Source organism: Chlamydotis macqueenii, chromosome 17 (assembly GCF_036417535.1).
Source record: "Chlamydotis macqueenii isolate bChlMac1 chromosome 17, bChlMac1.mat, whole genome shotgun sequence".
Classification (NCBI taxonomy): Eukaryota; Metazoa; Chordata; class Aves; order Otidiformes; family Otididae; genus Chlamydotis; species Chlamydotis macqueenii.
In genome coordinates, this window is record NC_141572.1 from 11,432,243 (window position 1) to 11,447,498 (window position 15,256).

At 40.5% G+C, this 15,256-nt stretch overlaps 1 protein-coding gene across 1 annotated transcript; it reads right to left on the minus strand.

Annotated features, from left to right (window-relative positions):
- Positions 1 to 1,350: 1,350 nt before the first annotated feature.
- Positions 1,351 to 15,055, minus strand: LOC104485516 (serotransferrin-2). The gene is made up of 17 exons (XM_086761491.1): positions 14,939 to 15,055; positions 12,632 to 12,795; positions 11,393 to 11,492; positions 10,164 to 10,340; positions 9,482 to 9,644; positions 9,311 to 9,375; positions 8,469 to 8,626; positions 7,644 to 7,830; positions 7,325 to 7,473; positions 7,016 to 7,106; positions 6,649 to 6,717; positions 6,172 to 6,354; positions 5,728 to 5,884; positions 5,214 to 5,296; positions 3,804 to 3,988; positions 3,228 to 3,414; positions 1,351 to 2,227 (listed from the first exon to the last, which is right to left on the minus strand). Exons 1-17 carry the CDS (start codon positions 14,988 to 14,990, stop codon positions 2,178 to 2,180), a joined length of 2,220 nt encoding a protein of 739 aa, XP_086617617.1. The 5' UTR covers positions 14,991 to 15,055; the 3' UTR covers positions 1,351 to 2,177.
- Between the last annotated feature and the right edge of the window lie 201 nt (positions 15,056 to 15,256).

The following is a 15,256-nucleotide window of genomic DNA, read 5'->3' on the forward strand; positions in this document are numbered from 1 at the left end:
GCATACACAGGGGGAAGAGGTCAAATCTCCAAAGAGATTAACGCTGTTAGGTAACTGGGTGGGCTGTTGGTGAGGCATCCGTAGCCATCGTTTAACAGGAACAGAAACAGACCTGGGAGATTTTAAGCATGATCCTAGCTACTATTCATAGCATTGAGACAGCGTCCATCTCTTAAGGTAGTAGAGCAGCAGAAGCCAGAGAGCACAGACAGTTGCTGCTAGGTTCAGAACTGAGAGAGTCCAAGCTGAGGCTGCCAGTGGTTCATGTACCACAGTCTGTGCAAGGCACCAGACTGATGCTTTTAAACCAAAGCTGAAGCACAGGAACATCCAAAAGGCCTATTAAGCATCTGTAATGTCTATGCCAGAAAACAACTACCCTGCTCCTCCAACCCAGATTTTCAATGTATTGCTATTCAGCTGTGTGCTGCTCTTGGCAAAACTAAGCTGGCAGATGCATTTCTTCACTCTGTTCTGGTAACCCTTCTCTGAAGTGCAGTGTCACATGGGTCCCGCAGATGGCATGTAAGCTCCAGTAAAGAAAGGAGAGGAGCACCTCAGAGACCTAAACAAGCATCGTGCTGTTCCCCTGCTACAGCTTGCTGGCTGCAACACAGTATGAGGATTTTGCTCTGTTACCATACTGGGACTTGCTTCGTTCACCATTTAGCTTTCCCTTTTTTCTCTGAAAGGTAGATGAGTCTGGACTTGCATCCTCTCTCTGTTGTTTGATGAATCAATGTCAAACAATGGGACAAATGAGAAAGAGAACAGTCTCAGCTAAGATGCACTGAATCTAAAACCCTTACTACTGGTCAGAGTGCAAATTTTTTTTTTCTCATGAAGTGAAAAAAGGGGAGGAGAGGGGTGACTGCAAGTAAAACAAGACAGACAAGCTAGACATCGAGCAAACTGTTCAAAACCAGGTATTCTTAGCAGTGTATTTTGCAGCTGAGTACTTCACTGGTGCCTTGCTTTGTTGTTTTTGGTGGACAGTTTTTAATTTTTTTTTCCTTTATATCGCATTGACTTTATATTTATTGTAGCTGGCCTGTCTTCACTATTTGCATCTCGATTATTGCTAGCTGAAGTTAGTAAAACTGCAATGTATGTAACAAGGACTGGAAAGGTTTGGGTGAAGGACTTTTTTTTTCTTTTTTGCCCCCAGTTAAAAATCTTAACCTTGCCTGGTTCAGGGTGTATGGAAGCAGAAGGTGATAACGCTCCTGCAAACTGAAATGAGCCCTGCCCATGAAGACCCATCCACTCAGTCTTTATCCACTAACAGCCAAAAAGAATACATGATACATACTGTTCAAAAGGCTTCATACCACGTTCAGGCAGTTTCTGCTTGTAAAACCAATGCTTTTTAATTGATAAATCATATTTTGACACTTCATAGAATCATAGACTCAAAGTGTCAAAAGTACAATAAAGTAATGGAGTTTCCAACAAGGATGAATATCCATTGCTTTTCTTCACCTTAAGGCTGCAAGCATCCAGTTCTGCTGGCTATTAGATGCTTTAGTACATTAATTTGTGAGAGAAAAGTGTTTTGATTTACTGATATAAATCCTTGATTAAAAAAGCAAATATATTCTTCCCAGTTAAAAGCGGAAAAGACTACTGATTCTGATAGCAATTACATATACAACCTACAGTGTATATGTGTATTTAGCAAGAACTATTTAGCTGCAACCAAAACCATGGATATAGGAGGACAATGCTGCAGCTATCAAAATGTCAGCTGATATTATTTTTTTTTGCACGGAAACAGTTTATAAGACAAGAAAAGCAAACTGCTACCAACTAACCTGACAGTCTGTATTTTAGTCCGTGGTATTGACCCTGCTATTTCCACAGAAATGCTGATTTCTCCATAGGAGTTGTACAGAACTGCTGATCCTAGTTCTGTGCTGTGGGTTATGCAGACTGGCCTGTGCAGTTCCACATGATGCCATGCTCCAAACAAGAAAGAGGTGAAATATGAGTAGTATTACATGATCATAAACATAAAATCTGCTTTACATTAAAAAAAAAAAAAAAGGGTATTCAGCATATATTTCTAGACATTACTGTTTCCTTGCTGATTGCTTTAGATAGGTTGGACTTGCATATTTCCTTGTTTTCAACATTGATAGTGACGTACTTGCTTTGCAAAGCCTCTGTTTTAGCTGTCAGTTCGATGAGGATGTGCAGATATCCTGTTTGCAGAAGTCTAAGATGCCTATAAATCAGTAAGAAAGCGTTCACTTACAGATGCTATCAGCTTTAAAAATAACAAATTATTCAGATACTATTCACTAAAACAGCAGAATAGAGGTAAAATTCCCCTTTTGAAGGTCAGTTCTTTAACAATTTAGACTCATAGAAGTCTAATGTACTGTGTAATCTTCATTTACTTCAATACAGATTTTCAGATCCCAAAGCAGCTCAGCCCTGGCTCATAGACAGTTGCAGTTTTAGTGATAGCTAAATGCATACTTCATACAGCTTTCAGGGGAAAATAATGACAAAGCCATCCTTTAAGTTTATAAAGGTTTTGATCTTGAGTTCCCTAGTGCACTCTTCTTAAAAAGGAATATTTAAATTATTTTGAAGTTAATTAAAAAATTAAGTATAACATTTCTCATCTTTTTCCCAAGTTTGGTATATACAAATGAAAATTATATTCCCTTTCCCCAGAACTGATCTTTGGACTTGAAGGGAAAAATTTCAGAGTGGGAGTAAACCAGTTCTATTTCAATAGAATTGAATAGTTTAGGTTGGAAGGGACCTTCAAAGCCCATCCAGTTCACCCCCCCCTGCAAGGAGCAGGGACATCTCCAACCAGATCAGGCTGCTCAGAGCCCCGTCCAACCTGGCCTTGAACGTTTCCAGGGATGAGGCATCTATCACCTCTCTGGGCAACCTGGGCCAGTGTTTCACTGCCCTCATTGTAAAAAATTTCTTCCTTATGTCTAATCTAAATCTACCCTCAATAACCTCAAATTTGCTCTAAAACGTATTGGTTATTCTGTTCCTGCAGAGCTCTAGTTTCAGTGCTTTAGGATAGGAGTTGAAAGAGGCTCTAAAGGAGCTCCATAGTCCTCCTTGGAGAATTGTTACTAACAGGATTACATAGAACATACTTCTCCATTCAGTCTAAACAAAAGGGCAACAGCTATGCATAGATGGCTTCCTGCTTTGCGTTTTTCTCTAACTGAAAATTCAGAACTTGACTTTACCTGCAGGTGTACAATTAAACACTGATTCTGCCAGTTGAAAGAAAGACACTCCAAGAATTTCCTGATAGCTCATGTGACTTGCATGAACAAGGTACTGAGTAGTATCTTTGAAAAGCAGATCACTTTCACCATACTTCCACGACTGAAAGAGATGGAATTCAGAGTCCAGTTTGCTTCCCAGAGATTCCTAAATAGAAAAGAAGTTCCACAGCTTGGATCATAAATAGCAAGGTTAAGCTGATGACCCTCGGTTTTATAGCAAGATCTAGCAGAAAAAAAAAGGCTCCACTTTCACCTAGCACTATCCTTATTCATACAAAAAGATGCAGTTTTGCAGTGGCTTACCTCTCAGCAAAAGTATAACCACTGTGGAATGGCAACTGGTGCCAAAATGGCCCTTTAGAGAATCCAAATAATTATTTTCTCAATCTCCTATGCACATTTTTAATTCTTTCATATTGGACCTGAAGGCATTTTATGTAGTTAGTATAAAAAGCTGTTGATCTTGAAAGGGTTTTCAGCAGTCATACATAACAAGTGATAACAGGCTAACTTTTTCCCTGTTATCTGCCTTACCTGGGATTTCATTAGAAAGTCATAGATTTTAGTGACGGTCACTGGTCGAGTCATGACTGTGTTAGGGGGAATGGGGCCAAGGTTACAGCCTGCCCACTCTGTGACTGCAGCACGCGTTCCATCCGGACACAGGAGTTCAAAGTCAATAGCAGTATAACCTTTTGCCCAACCAGAGCTGTCCAGATCTGAAAAGAAGATGAAGTGAAAGCAAATCCTTTTAAAATTTAAAGCAGAGCACAAGGTGAATCTCATGCAAAGCGTTAAAAACTGAGAGGAGGAGGTTTAGTCAATATGTTCAAAACAAATGCAGCATAATACATGATTGTTCATTAGGAAGAGAGTAGTTTTTTCACTGAGGAAACAGGTCAGTGAAGTTAAGCTGCACCTATCAACTGAAAACTAGAGTAACATCAAGGCATACGAACAGCTTATCATGCCTCATCTTCATCTGTAATCAGATTGCTTTCTGAAAACAAAGCAATTCAGCCTCCATGTCCCTTGCTTCCCCAGACTCACTGCCCATTGCTGCATGATTTCCTCTGGGTTTCCAGGTCCTTATACCTCCACTTGATCCTAGAGAGATTCCTTCCTTAAGAAAGTCACTTCTCTTACTGAAATTGCCTAAATTAGAATTTCAGTGTGCTTTATCAGGCTGAACAAAATCGGGGTTCCACTTCTCTTCACCTCTGTGAAAAGGCAGCATATTTTGGCTGTTAGAGCAGTAGGCGTAATTTAAGAGAATGAGAGGACTTAAGCTACTGTAACCAAAAACATTTTTATCAACAAAATCCAATTGCTAGATTTTTGCAAAGATCAGTATTTCCCAGAGGATAGTAAACATCTCACAGTGTAGCAACATGTTGTTTCAGAAACTGTGAAAGGTAAAATGATTTGCACTATTTTTACCTATTAAGCCATTTGGCCTGTTTATTCCATAAGTGCCTGTGAAATAACACAAGGAAGTCACCGTGTCACAATGAAGCCACAGCACAGACAGCCCACAACATTGCCCTTATCTGCCATTTTCATTCTTGAGACTGTGATGAAAAATAATGGGTACATGCCCTATGGCTGCCTATGGGAGAAGGTCTGGTGGGAAAAGCCACTTCAAGCTTTGAGCTTTCCAAAAATTAGTGCAGTCTCCAAGGATGATTACCCACACACAGCGCCCTTGGTCTTTGCGCTCAGTGATTCTTCCCCTTTCTTCTCTGAAACTGAACAGTATCTGAATTTTGAGCTTTACTGGAACACACAGGCAGAAAGGTTCTTGAAACTCTCCAGTCACAAACACAACTTCATGGACCTAGATTAAACCTGTAAAAGCTGATCCTCATGAGTGCCGGTCACTGTGTGGGAAGTAACTGATGCTAATAAACATTCCCAAAGGAAAAAAGAACATCTGCATCTCACTCTGTATGTTCTGGAGCAGGTTAGAGTGTTCCAGGAAAGCTACATCTCCAAAGCTTCTTCCACTGGGATTGCCAACTAGGCACCTAGTGCAGGAGAAAAAAAACAAGAAGTTATCAACGACAGTCGCTACATGGGAACTGACATTTGGACAGTCATCTAAAGCTAAAACCTCCTGTACACTACACTGCTTCCTACCACATCACCTCAGCTCTCTGAACTTCTGTCTTTCACGCCTCCTCTTTAATGAACAAGTACCAATGCTCTAAGCCTTACATGTCTGGAAGCATTTTCTTGCTCTGGAAATGGTTTCATGACTGTTTTAAATCACCAATCAGCTCAATATCCCATAGCAACTGCAACCAAAACAAAATATATGCTAGCAAATGTTTATATACCCAGCTGCTTAACAAAAAAAAAAAAAAAAAAAAAACAAACCACCACGGAAAACCATCAGCAAAATAATAAGCCAATTGTAGCTATTGTTCTGTTTTTCTGGCTCTGACAAAAGGCTTACCTGAGTGCTCCCATATTGCCATAGTAACGTTCGTTGTGACTTGCAGCACATCTGCTAGATACTCGAGCCCCTTCCACCTCACTGTCTCCAACACACACCTTGCACAGGTTCCCATCTGCTCCCGGCATGCAGCCCTTCCAAAAATAATTCTGGTAAACTGAGTAGAGAAAACTGAGGTGAGATTAGAGCAAGGTATTCCAAAGTCTCTTCAAGCATGGGAAAAGACAGGAAGGGAATTCCATCCTAACAGCTAGCAGGAAGAGGGCTAAACAGTGTGAAGAATGGCACATAGTCACATAGGAGGAAGAGCTGGTTCAACACCCTCTGAAATTGCAATCATCACTTGCTGGTCAAATCCTCATGGCCCCATCTCCATTTTACTCCCAAATTTGGGGCTTCAGATTTCCATGGGCTAGCCAACAGAAAACCCAGAGGAGCCCTTACCAGAGCTGATGTCACAGTTCTCAGTACCATTCTCCAGAGCTCCCACTGTGTATCTGGAAAGCAGTAACCATCCTCCAGGACTATACAGGTGACTGTGGCAGGATCGTCTTCCCCTAAGGTTCCGGATGTTAATCTGCTTGGCATTTTTCTTAGCTAGGGCAATAGCATAAACTGGTGGCAGTGCTGTAAAACAATGACAACAACCAGTTACACCAAGGCAATTAAGTATTCCAGACAGGTACAGCCCCCGTCTTCCCTCCCTCATCCTGTCACATCTTCAGTTAGAGTAGAGGATCTGCATTCTTTGCTTAGCCACAAAGCCCTTGTCCTAGCTGCCCAGCACTATCTGTAAAGCTCCTACTGAATTCGGACAGCAATTTATTTCCCAAACCAACATGCAAATACATTCCTACATAAATCTTAGAGGCAGCCTCAGGAAAATCTAAACCTTTTGCCTTCCCGAAGTTGTCCTGTTACCTTTGTGCTTAAGACGAATTAATTTCCCTGTTTCCTCCGCGCTCTTAGCAGCCGGGGCACAATCTCCCCCTAGAGATGAGAGACAGCCATTAAGGATCTTGTGACTGCTGTCATTCCTGTTATATGGCAGCACCCCATCAAAAACCTTGCAAGACTCTTGAGCCACGTCTGCATCTCTGTCCCTTTTACAGAAGAGATATAATAAACAGCCAGACCAAATGCTAGATCCAGTTAGTGGAAGAGCTGGGAAGAGTATCTGGACATATATATTTATTCTTCTTCCATCACAAACTGTGGAAATTTAACTATATTTTATTTGTACTTTTTTTGATTCTCTCCCTTATGCTAAGGTCACATAGCAACTTACTGTAACATTCTGCAGCTACAGGCACCAATCCACACCTCCCTGCAATGTAGACATGTGTTGCATCCAGGGTGACTGCATCAGCTTCACTACTCTGCCAACAACATTATAGAAAATAACAAAAACAGGATTTGCATTAATTATGTAACCAAGCAGCTCTGCTTCCCTGCAGGCTGAAAATTCCCCTGCATAAATTCCCTCTCATTCTCACTGGTTTCTCTAGTGCAGAAGCTGGTTTTCCTCTTGTCCAGCTCAGACAAGAACAAACACACCCTATGCGGTCTTATACTCTCACCAGGGGGAGTCTCCTACCTTGATCATTTCAATGCATTTAGTCATGGAAGTTGCTTGGACACAGACTAACGGGTAGGATTTGATGCTCAGTGCCCACTCCTCACATTTGCGAAGCTCAGCATCACTGATGCAGCACCAGCGCACAACACTGTTGTCCAAAGAGCTCCCTGCAACACAAGGAAGGAGCACAATGACATCATGTCACCTAGGCACCAATCTGTTCTATGCCAATGCCATAGACTTTGTCTATGCCTTTGTACCTGGCAGGGAGGAATAACATGGAAAGAGAACTTTTTATTCCCTTTCCTTAGCTACAGTCCTCTGGAAGGCTTCTCACCTTCATGGCCAAGTCCCTTAAGGAGAGCTACATAATCCAGACCAAGGACATAGGCAATCTCTAGCTGCTCCTCCAGAAGTTGCAGGTGCTGAGTGGCATCCCGGAACAGCAGGTTCTTTCCCCCGAAGGGTGCAGAAGTGAAGAGTTCAAATCTGGCTCTTTCCTTTCCTTTTCGCCCAAAGAGACGCTGGGACAAGAACAATACTTTTATCTGCTCATCCTTCCAGTAACAGGCCGTCTTATCCTCCCCTCCTTTCATATGAATGGTTTGTAACATATCAGAGTTCCACCACACTGGGGCAAAACCCACAGGCACTGCACTGGAAGATTTTTGCCCCATCTTAGTTATTCAAATTTATTAGGCTCTGTTCAATGTCTTAAAATTTGTATCTAAATATGCATTTCAGATTTATCTTCAAACAGATTCCTGGATGTCAAGGTAACAGATACTACTTATATGTTGAGAAAAAGAGAGGAACAAAGGTGAACCCTGCCTGAACTCACACGTCTCTCAGCTACCTAAGAATTCATGTAAGTTCCCAGGCAGGATGAACACCATTAGCCATTTTCCAGTTTGAATGTTATGGCATCTTCCCCTTCTTTACTTATTTGTTATCAATCTTCTACAGAAGAACACTTTAGAAAGAAGTAAAACCTCATTCCAGAAGCTGAAGCAGGATCCTTCCCCAGAACAACCAATTTTTAGCCCTTTTTCACACCAACTATAAATTTCTCAAGAAAGAAGGCAAACTGGATGGTAATCTCCACACAAAGATGGAAGAAAAGTCTGTGTCTGGACATATACAGATATTTTTATCCACTCACTTGGATCATGGTGAGAAATTTGTTGGTGATCTTCTGGAAGTTGTGGCGGGTGACGATGCCACGGCCAGGCCCCTTGCCCAAGTTACAGGTACTGTATTCAGTCAGCTCAGCTGTAGTCCCATCAGGACATAAAAGTTCATATTCCTGTTGTTCTGACTCTGAAATAATGGGACGCTCATGAAGTGGGTATGAAGTGAGACATGGTTTGGCAGCAGGCACAGACAGGGAAGGTTAAATACTTTTCAGAAGAGGTTGCTCAAGGATTATGCAAGCAGCACAGTGTGCCAACCACACTTGGGAAAGTTGTCTTTGGTATGCTTTTCTCTTAACAAAGAGAGGGACCTCAGCCAGAGGCACTCACAAATACTCTTTAAGCTGTACCCCTAGAAATATGCTTTTTTAAAAATACTTACCTGCAAAAACTACTGCTAACCACCTTCAAAAACACTGATAGAGAGCCCGATTGAGTTTAAAAATACAAAACAGGTATAGCAGAACTGCACATTCTAGCAGCTCAATACATTGAATTTTAAAAGGAATCTTACAACTCTGGCAATGCAAATACTGACAGCTGCGTCATAGACTTCAGGCTAAAGAAATCACCTGTATAAAAAATTCCGTCAGCTCCCATGCTAAGAATCTCCTATAAATAGTTATTGCTCACTTATCCTTTACTTTTCTGTTTCCTTCTGACTTGTGTGGAGAGCCAAGAAATACCACTGAACTGCTTGCAGGGATTGAATTTTCCTTGGAGACAAGAAAAATATAGGCATATCCCCCAAACTCTCAAGCAGGAAAGACCACAGCCAGAGGTTAAAAGGAATCTGAGTTCTTAGAATTACCTGTGGCGCTCATAATTGTTAGATGATCTAAAAAAGCAACATCTGCCACTCCATTCTTCAAGCAACTGCAGGAAGACAAATACCATCCTATTAAAATGTCACCTGATATTTCCTCCCTCACACGTTCTTTTTCCCTGAAGGTAAATTCAGTACAAGTGTCACAGAGCTCACCTGAAGGCTCCCTCAGAGTCATAGAAGGGTTCGTTACTGCTTGTCTCACAGAAGTGGTTCTTGTCTCTGACATAGGATTTTTGTCCTTGGCAGAGAGCACACAGTTGAGGAGCAGTGACACCAACCCCAGGGATGCAACTCGCATTGAAATACTCACTGATTACTGTAGATGTAGGGAAAAAAAAAAAAAAAGAAAGAAAGAAAGTCAAATGGGAAAAAATAGAAGAAAGAAAAGGAGCCAAGCATGTCATGGGCATAACTAGGACTATGGTGTTTAAAAAAATAAAAACAAAAAACAAACAACCAACCAAAAAAGACCAACAAAAAACAGAAAAACAATTGCAGCTTCATCATCTGAACTTCCAATGTGAAAGATTTGCTGGAAACAGTGATCAAATTTTGCTTGGTTAAAACCATCTTTGTGCTGGCTAGGTATGGCAAATATTCGTTCCCCGTTGCATAAAGAACACGAAGATTTCCTGTTTAGTAACAATTCTGCTGCTTTAAGATCACTAGAAAAGTTCTGAAGAGAGGTAAGAGCCAGTATCAAAAACACTCCGAGAGGATATCTCACCCACAAAGCCATTCAGTTTCCACATAGCTCAGTTCATTCTACATCTGCTTGCATTTCACTCACTTTTGCTAAGGGCAGAGACATAGCCATTCGGCTCCTATCACCCACCTTGGCTAAGAGGTTGCGCCTCATCCCAGGAAAGATCATTTCTTGCAAGGAGAAAGCCAAGTAGAATATTCCAGCCCGATGTCCATCTGGCTCCATTGTGGCAGCTGCGTGCACCTCGTAGCCTCTGGATATCCAGAGTTCCTCGTTTGGCAATGGCCACAGCAAACACACAATTTCCTGTGAAAGGACAAAATATGTAACAGAAATAACTAAAACCCAACTTTGCGGCTTCCATCTGTGTACAGGAGTACATGTTCTATGAACATGGCTAAGGAAAAAAAAAATCCTAGGCACATGAAACATAGGTCCTCATGCTAGGAACTTTACCATATACTGGCTACGTGGCACCTTGTCAAACTGAGCAAAGCAAGCGATGTGCAAAGCAAGAATGTAAAAATCTGGTGGAAAAGGCTTACAAGGTCATCCAGATCCATCACCACATGCAATTGCTTCTCAAGAAATCTGAACATTCGTATCACACTATTTAGGTACTGTAATGGAAAGCACTCCGATGTCTCACACTCAGAAAATGCTTACCACCTGAAACTTATCAATTCCACTATGAGTTCATGGTTCTTCAGCCAAACAGAATTCACTTCTATTCTCATACCATCCCCTTATTAGTCTCTTCCTACATCCGTCTACTAATTTGGCTTCCTTCTCAGACTCATGTCCCACAAGTATTTTCTACTGTATGCTTGATTTTGTCTCAGACGTATTTTTTCTTGCCTTATAAATAATTCATTGCACAAACTGTTCAGGTCTGCCAGGAATGAGGAGGAATCTTACCATAACAAGATTCTCCACCTTATTTTCTTGCCTCTTTTGGGTAAGGAGAAAATTAATTCACGAAGAAGAACCACTAGTAAATGTTCAGTTACACTAGTAAAGAGCATGGCATAAGAATTGACACAGATGGAATAAAACCCTTCTTATTCCCTACAAGATGTAGAACTTGAGCACACTAGTGCTGCGGGCAGAGGTAAGATACAATTTGTCATAGTGACAGTACTACAGGCAGAAAGGCTACCAGATACAAAGCACCACTGGTATTTTATTCATCACCACTGAGTATTTTAGAAACAGTTCTTAGTCACCTCCATACTCCTATGAAGTCAATGAAAATGTAGAGAATTTTTTTCAAGAATTCTTGAGCTTTGCTTTTCACTGCACAGCAATTTATTAGCTATATCAGAAGTACAGCTTATTCTTTTGCTTTATGAACCTACCTTGCTCATAGATCTCCTTTGCCACCACTGCCAAACCATATAGCTTTACAGCAGAGTAAACATCTCCGGCATCCAAGGACACAGCGTCTGCTTTATTCACCTTAAAAAAAAAAAACAAAACCAGCAAAATCCTCCAAACAAGTGTGTTTATAGGGAAATAAACAGAGTAGCTTCAAGAGCAGAGTTTCTACCTGAGAAGTACTAACCAGTGGCTTTTACAAGCACTTGCGTTGTTTTTAACTGAATCTTTGCCACTAAGCATGGTGAAATGTTAGCAATGAAGGCTGAGCTACCTTCAAAAACAACCTCTTCTTTTCCAGTAACATCCTTTTTCACCTTTTCTTTGGTCCTTCCACTCCAAAAACACAATTCTTCTGCCAAGTGAAGAAAAAGGCAACCCCTATTTTCTCCTACTGCTTCCCCAAGACCCCCAGAACTTTCTGAGAGTTCTCCTGGCTGTAATCTTTCCATAATTACCTGGAAAATGGAACTGAAATCTATTAACAAAGGTTGCAAGACTGAACGAAAACACAAAATAAATTATTCCCTGAACCAACAAGAAAGGTTTTCTTTGTTTTGTTTTCCAGGTCAGATTTTGATTCCATTGAAGGCAACTGGGACTGAATGAAAATGGAAACTGATATTCTCTATCTCAATCAAGTTTTAGTTATGTTAATTACTTTACAGCAAATATTTATCTTCCTTTTTCATTAGTGACTTTTTTTCAAAGCATACAGCATTATGAAAATGTAATTTCAGAACTGGTATAGAGCTTACATTTACAAATGGTCTGATGTCTAACTTTATTCAAATTAAAGATTTTGATATGGAAAAAGGCTTTGGTCATTACTCCAGAAAAGACTGACTAGCGGCTAAAAATAGTAGGGTAGAAAGGGAAGAGAAAATATTAATTACGGTCAGAGTAGGACCAAAAGCCACAAGCAGGGGGAATGCTCTGAGTAAGTTTTAATTTAGGAGTTTGGTTTTGTCCATTTATTTTCAAGCAGCTTTCTACTTATTTCCTGGAGACTGCAAGGACATTAGCTGGGGTAAAATAGTTCATCTAGTAGAATGCTCATGGGTTTTAATTCTTTCCTCTCAAGCTACCGTGTACTTTGTCATATATACAACACCATAATTTCAGTATCATTTTATTCTCCCATGGATTCTGTTTACCAGTTACTTCTTCAAAAGAGGATTTGGACTCAAAATCAGTTTTAAAAATCTCTGTGAACTCACCCTGATTTTATCAATGCAGTCATATGTATTGTGGGCTCTGATGCAAGAAATCCTAGCAAAAGAATTGACAGTAGCAAGGGGCACCACAGCCATGAGTGCTTTCGACAGTTCAGCACACTTTCTCTGCTCTAGGTCAGAAAGGGTGCACCATCGGAACTTCTTCCCTGTAGGATCAAAAAAGAAGTCAAGATTTGTAGGATTTAGTGAAAAAAAACCACTCAGTTTAAAATCTTATGGAAGAGGAGGGTTATTTTTTTATTTAACTTCACAAGTAAGTTAACTCTGCTCACTCACACTCGCATGTCCACATATTTACAGGCACCCGAGACGTGCCCAAGCAGTCTGACCAAGATCAGTTTTGCCCCACATGGAGGACAACGAATGTTTGCTGCCGAATCTTTACTATATCTCTTTGCTTCCTTTTGACTGGTAGCAACAACCTAGTTTTTAAGTAGATTTTTCAAGAATCAACAATTATTATGGCATGATCTTTCGCCTCAGAATCTTCCTTGCTTCATCCTCCATGAATTTTAGGCAAGGTTGCCATCCAAAATGAGGAAACAAAGGCAAGGACATCTTTATAGCTACAGTCTGTTTTCCTGTTGCGACAGCAAGAAGAGGAATGGCACTTACAATGTAGGGTAACCTTGTTACCATCTTCCTGTTATCAGACTGCAGTTTTTCTCTTAACAAGTCAACTGTGATGCGACCTTATCAGAGCACAGACCTTCTAATCCCGATGCAAACAATGCATTCCCCAGGGTTTATCAGTTGTAATGCTGTCAGTTGTGCCCTTGGTTATCAATACAGGCCATTCTTTTAACCTTTGCTCTGCTGTTTCCTCTGGTGATTTCACACACACATACTCCCATGCGTAATTTACCCATACCAATCTTAATACTTCTGTTACAAAGTTCCAGAGATTCAGAACTAAGCCTGCAAAAGAAAAATAAATATAGAGGGAGGATGTTGATAGGGGATCAGGTTGCTTTAGCTTTGTTGAATTTAGTCTTTAGAAAGGGGATGACTGTTTTTTCAACAGACAATAACTGGTGTTTCAAGTCCCAGGTGTCTCACAGCACTGAGTTACATACTTTGTTAGAACAGCATTTCCCACTGAGTTCCATGTTTTGTTAGAATAGTATTTCCTTCCTACTTTATTTCCAGACAAAGACTACCTGATTTTAAGCAATAAGACCCAAATCAGAGCTCTAGGATCAGAGGAAAAGTACAAAAATTTTAAGTTGGAAGAAATTAACAATTAAATACTACTTTATAATAGAGTAAACCAAACCCCTCAACCCAGAAGGTCTAATTAATTTTTAACAATAAGGGTGGTAAGGCACTGGCACAGGTTGCCTGCAGTGGATGCCCCATCCCTGAAAACATTCCAGGCCAGGTTGGACGGGGCTCTGAGCAACCTGATCTGGTTGGAGATGTCCCTGCTCCTTGCAGGGGGGCTGGAACAGATGGCCTCTAAAGGCCCCTTCCAACCCAAACCATTCTATGATTCTACGATCTTGATGGAGTCCAGACATGTCAACAAAACTTTCCCTTTCACTTTAGGCTCCAGTTATTCCATCTTGGATGTACTACGACTTATTTTCTATTCTTCCTATTAAATGCCTTCTACTCTGAAATATGTCATATACATCTCAAGAACATACTGTACATTTAAGGAGAAAACCAGTTGTTATTATACATAAAAATAGCATGCAGTTATGTAACTTGAGACAATCTTATACCATGTAATGAAAAGCAGAACTGAATGCATAGGAAACACTACTACATCTCTAACGTTGCCATATCCAGATGTTTAAGCACTTGGCTCTCTGGCAATCTATTAATATTAAACAAAAACATTGCCTGGAATAAATGATGTTCACAAGTAAAACATTTAAGTTTTTATTTCTTCAAGCATAGTCTCAGACATTAGTACTCCACTTGTTTTGATGTTAATTCACCATAATCCCAAAAAGAACTCATTGTGGTTTTAGAGGGAAGCAGCTTGAAATACACTGATTCATTTTGACAGCGTTAATGAGTACGCAGATCTCAACTATTCAAAGGAAACAAACCTTCGCTGAATTACTAGGAAACTAGCGTATCAAGCTGCTTCAAAACTAACAGGGTCACCATCTGCCAATGATCAAACAGGAAAAATACATGCAAATGGAAATCACAGGCACAGTTCTAGCTGCAACTTCTTTGCACAGAAGAAAACAAAACCAAAGCATGTATTAGAGTTTGTATCCTGTAACCCATCCAGAGGTCACCTTTCTCGTTGCCCCTCTGCATCAGCCTTACCTGAAGATAGCCAAGTGAAGACGATTAGGACAATTAAAATCACTGTCTTCATGATTACAGCAGTTCAGCAAGGATCTTCTCTCTACCATGACGCTCTGCCTTCTCATACCAGGAATTCCACAGTGATGACCAAAGCTTCTGGAAGATAACAAAAGTGTTTCAGGCATCAACAAGGATAAACCAAGATTTAAGAAAATAAAAGAAACTGCCAGAGGATGGTATATCCTTGCATGCAAAGGAGAAAGGGAAAGTGTTCTATTCCTATCCACAGATGGAAAATATCTGTGCATTTTCAGCTTTGTTACAAACAGAAATAGG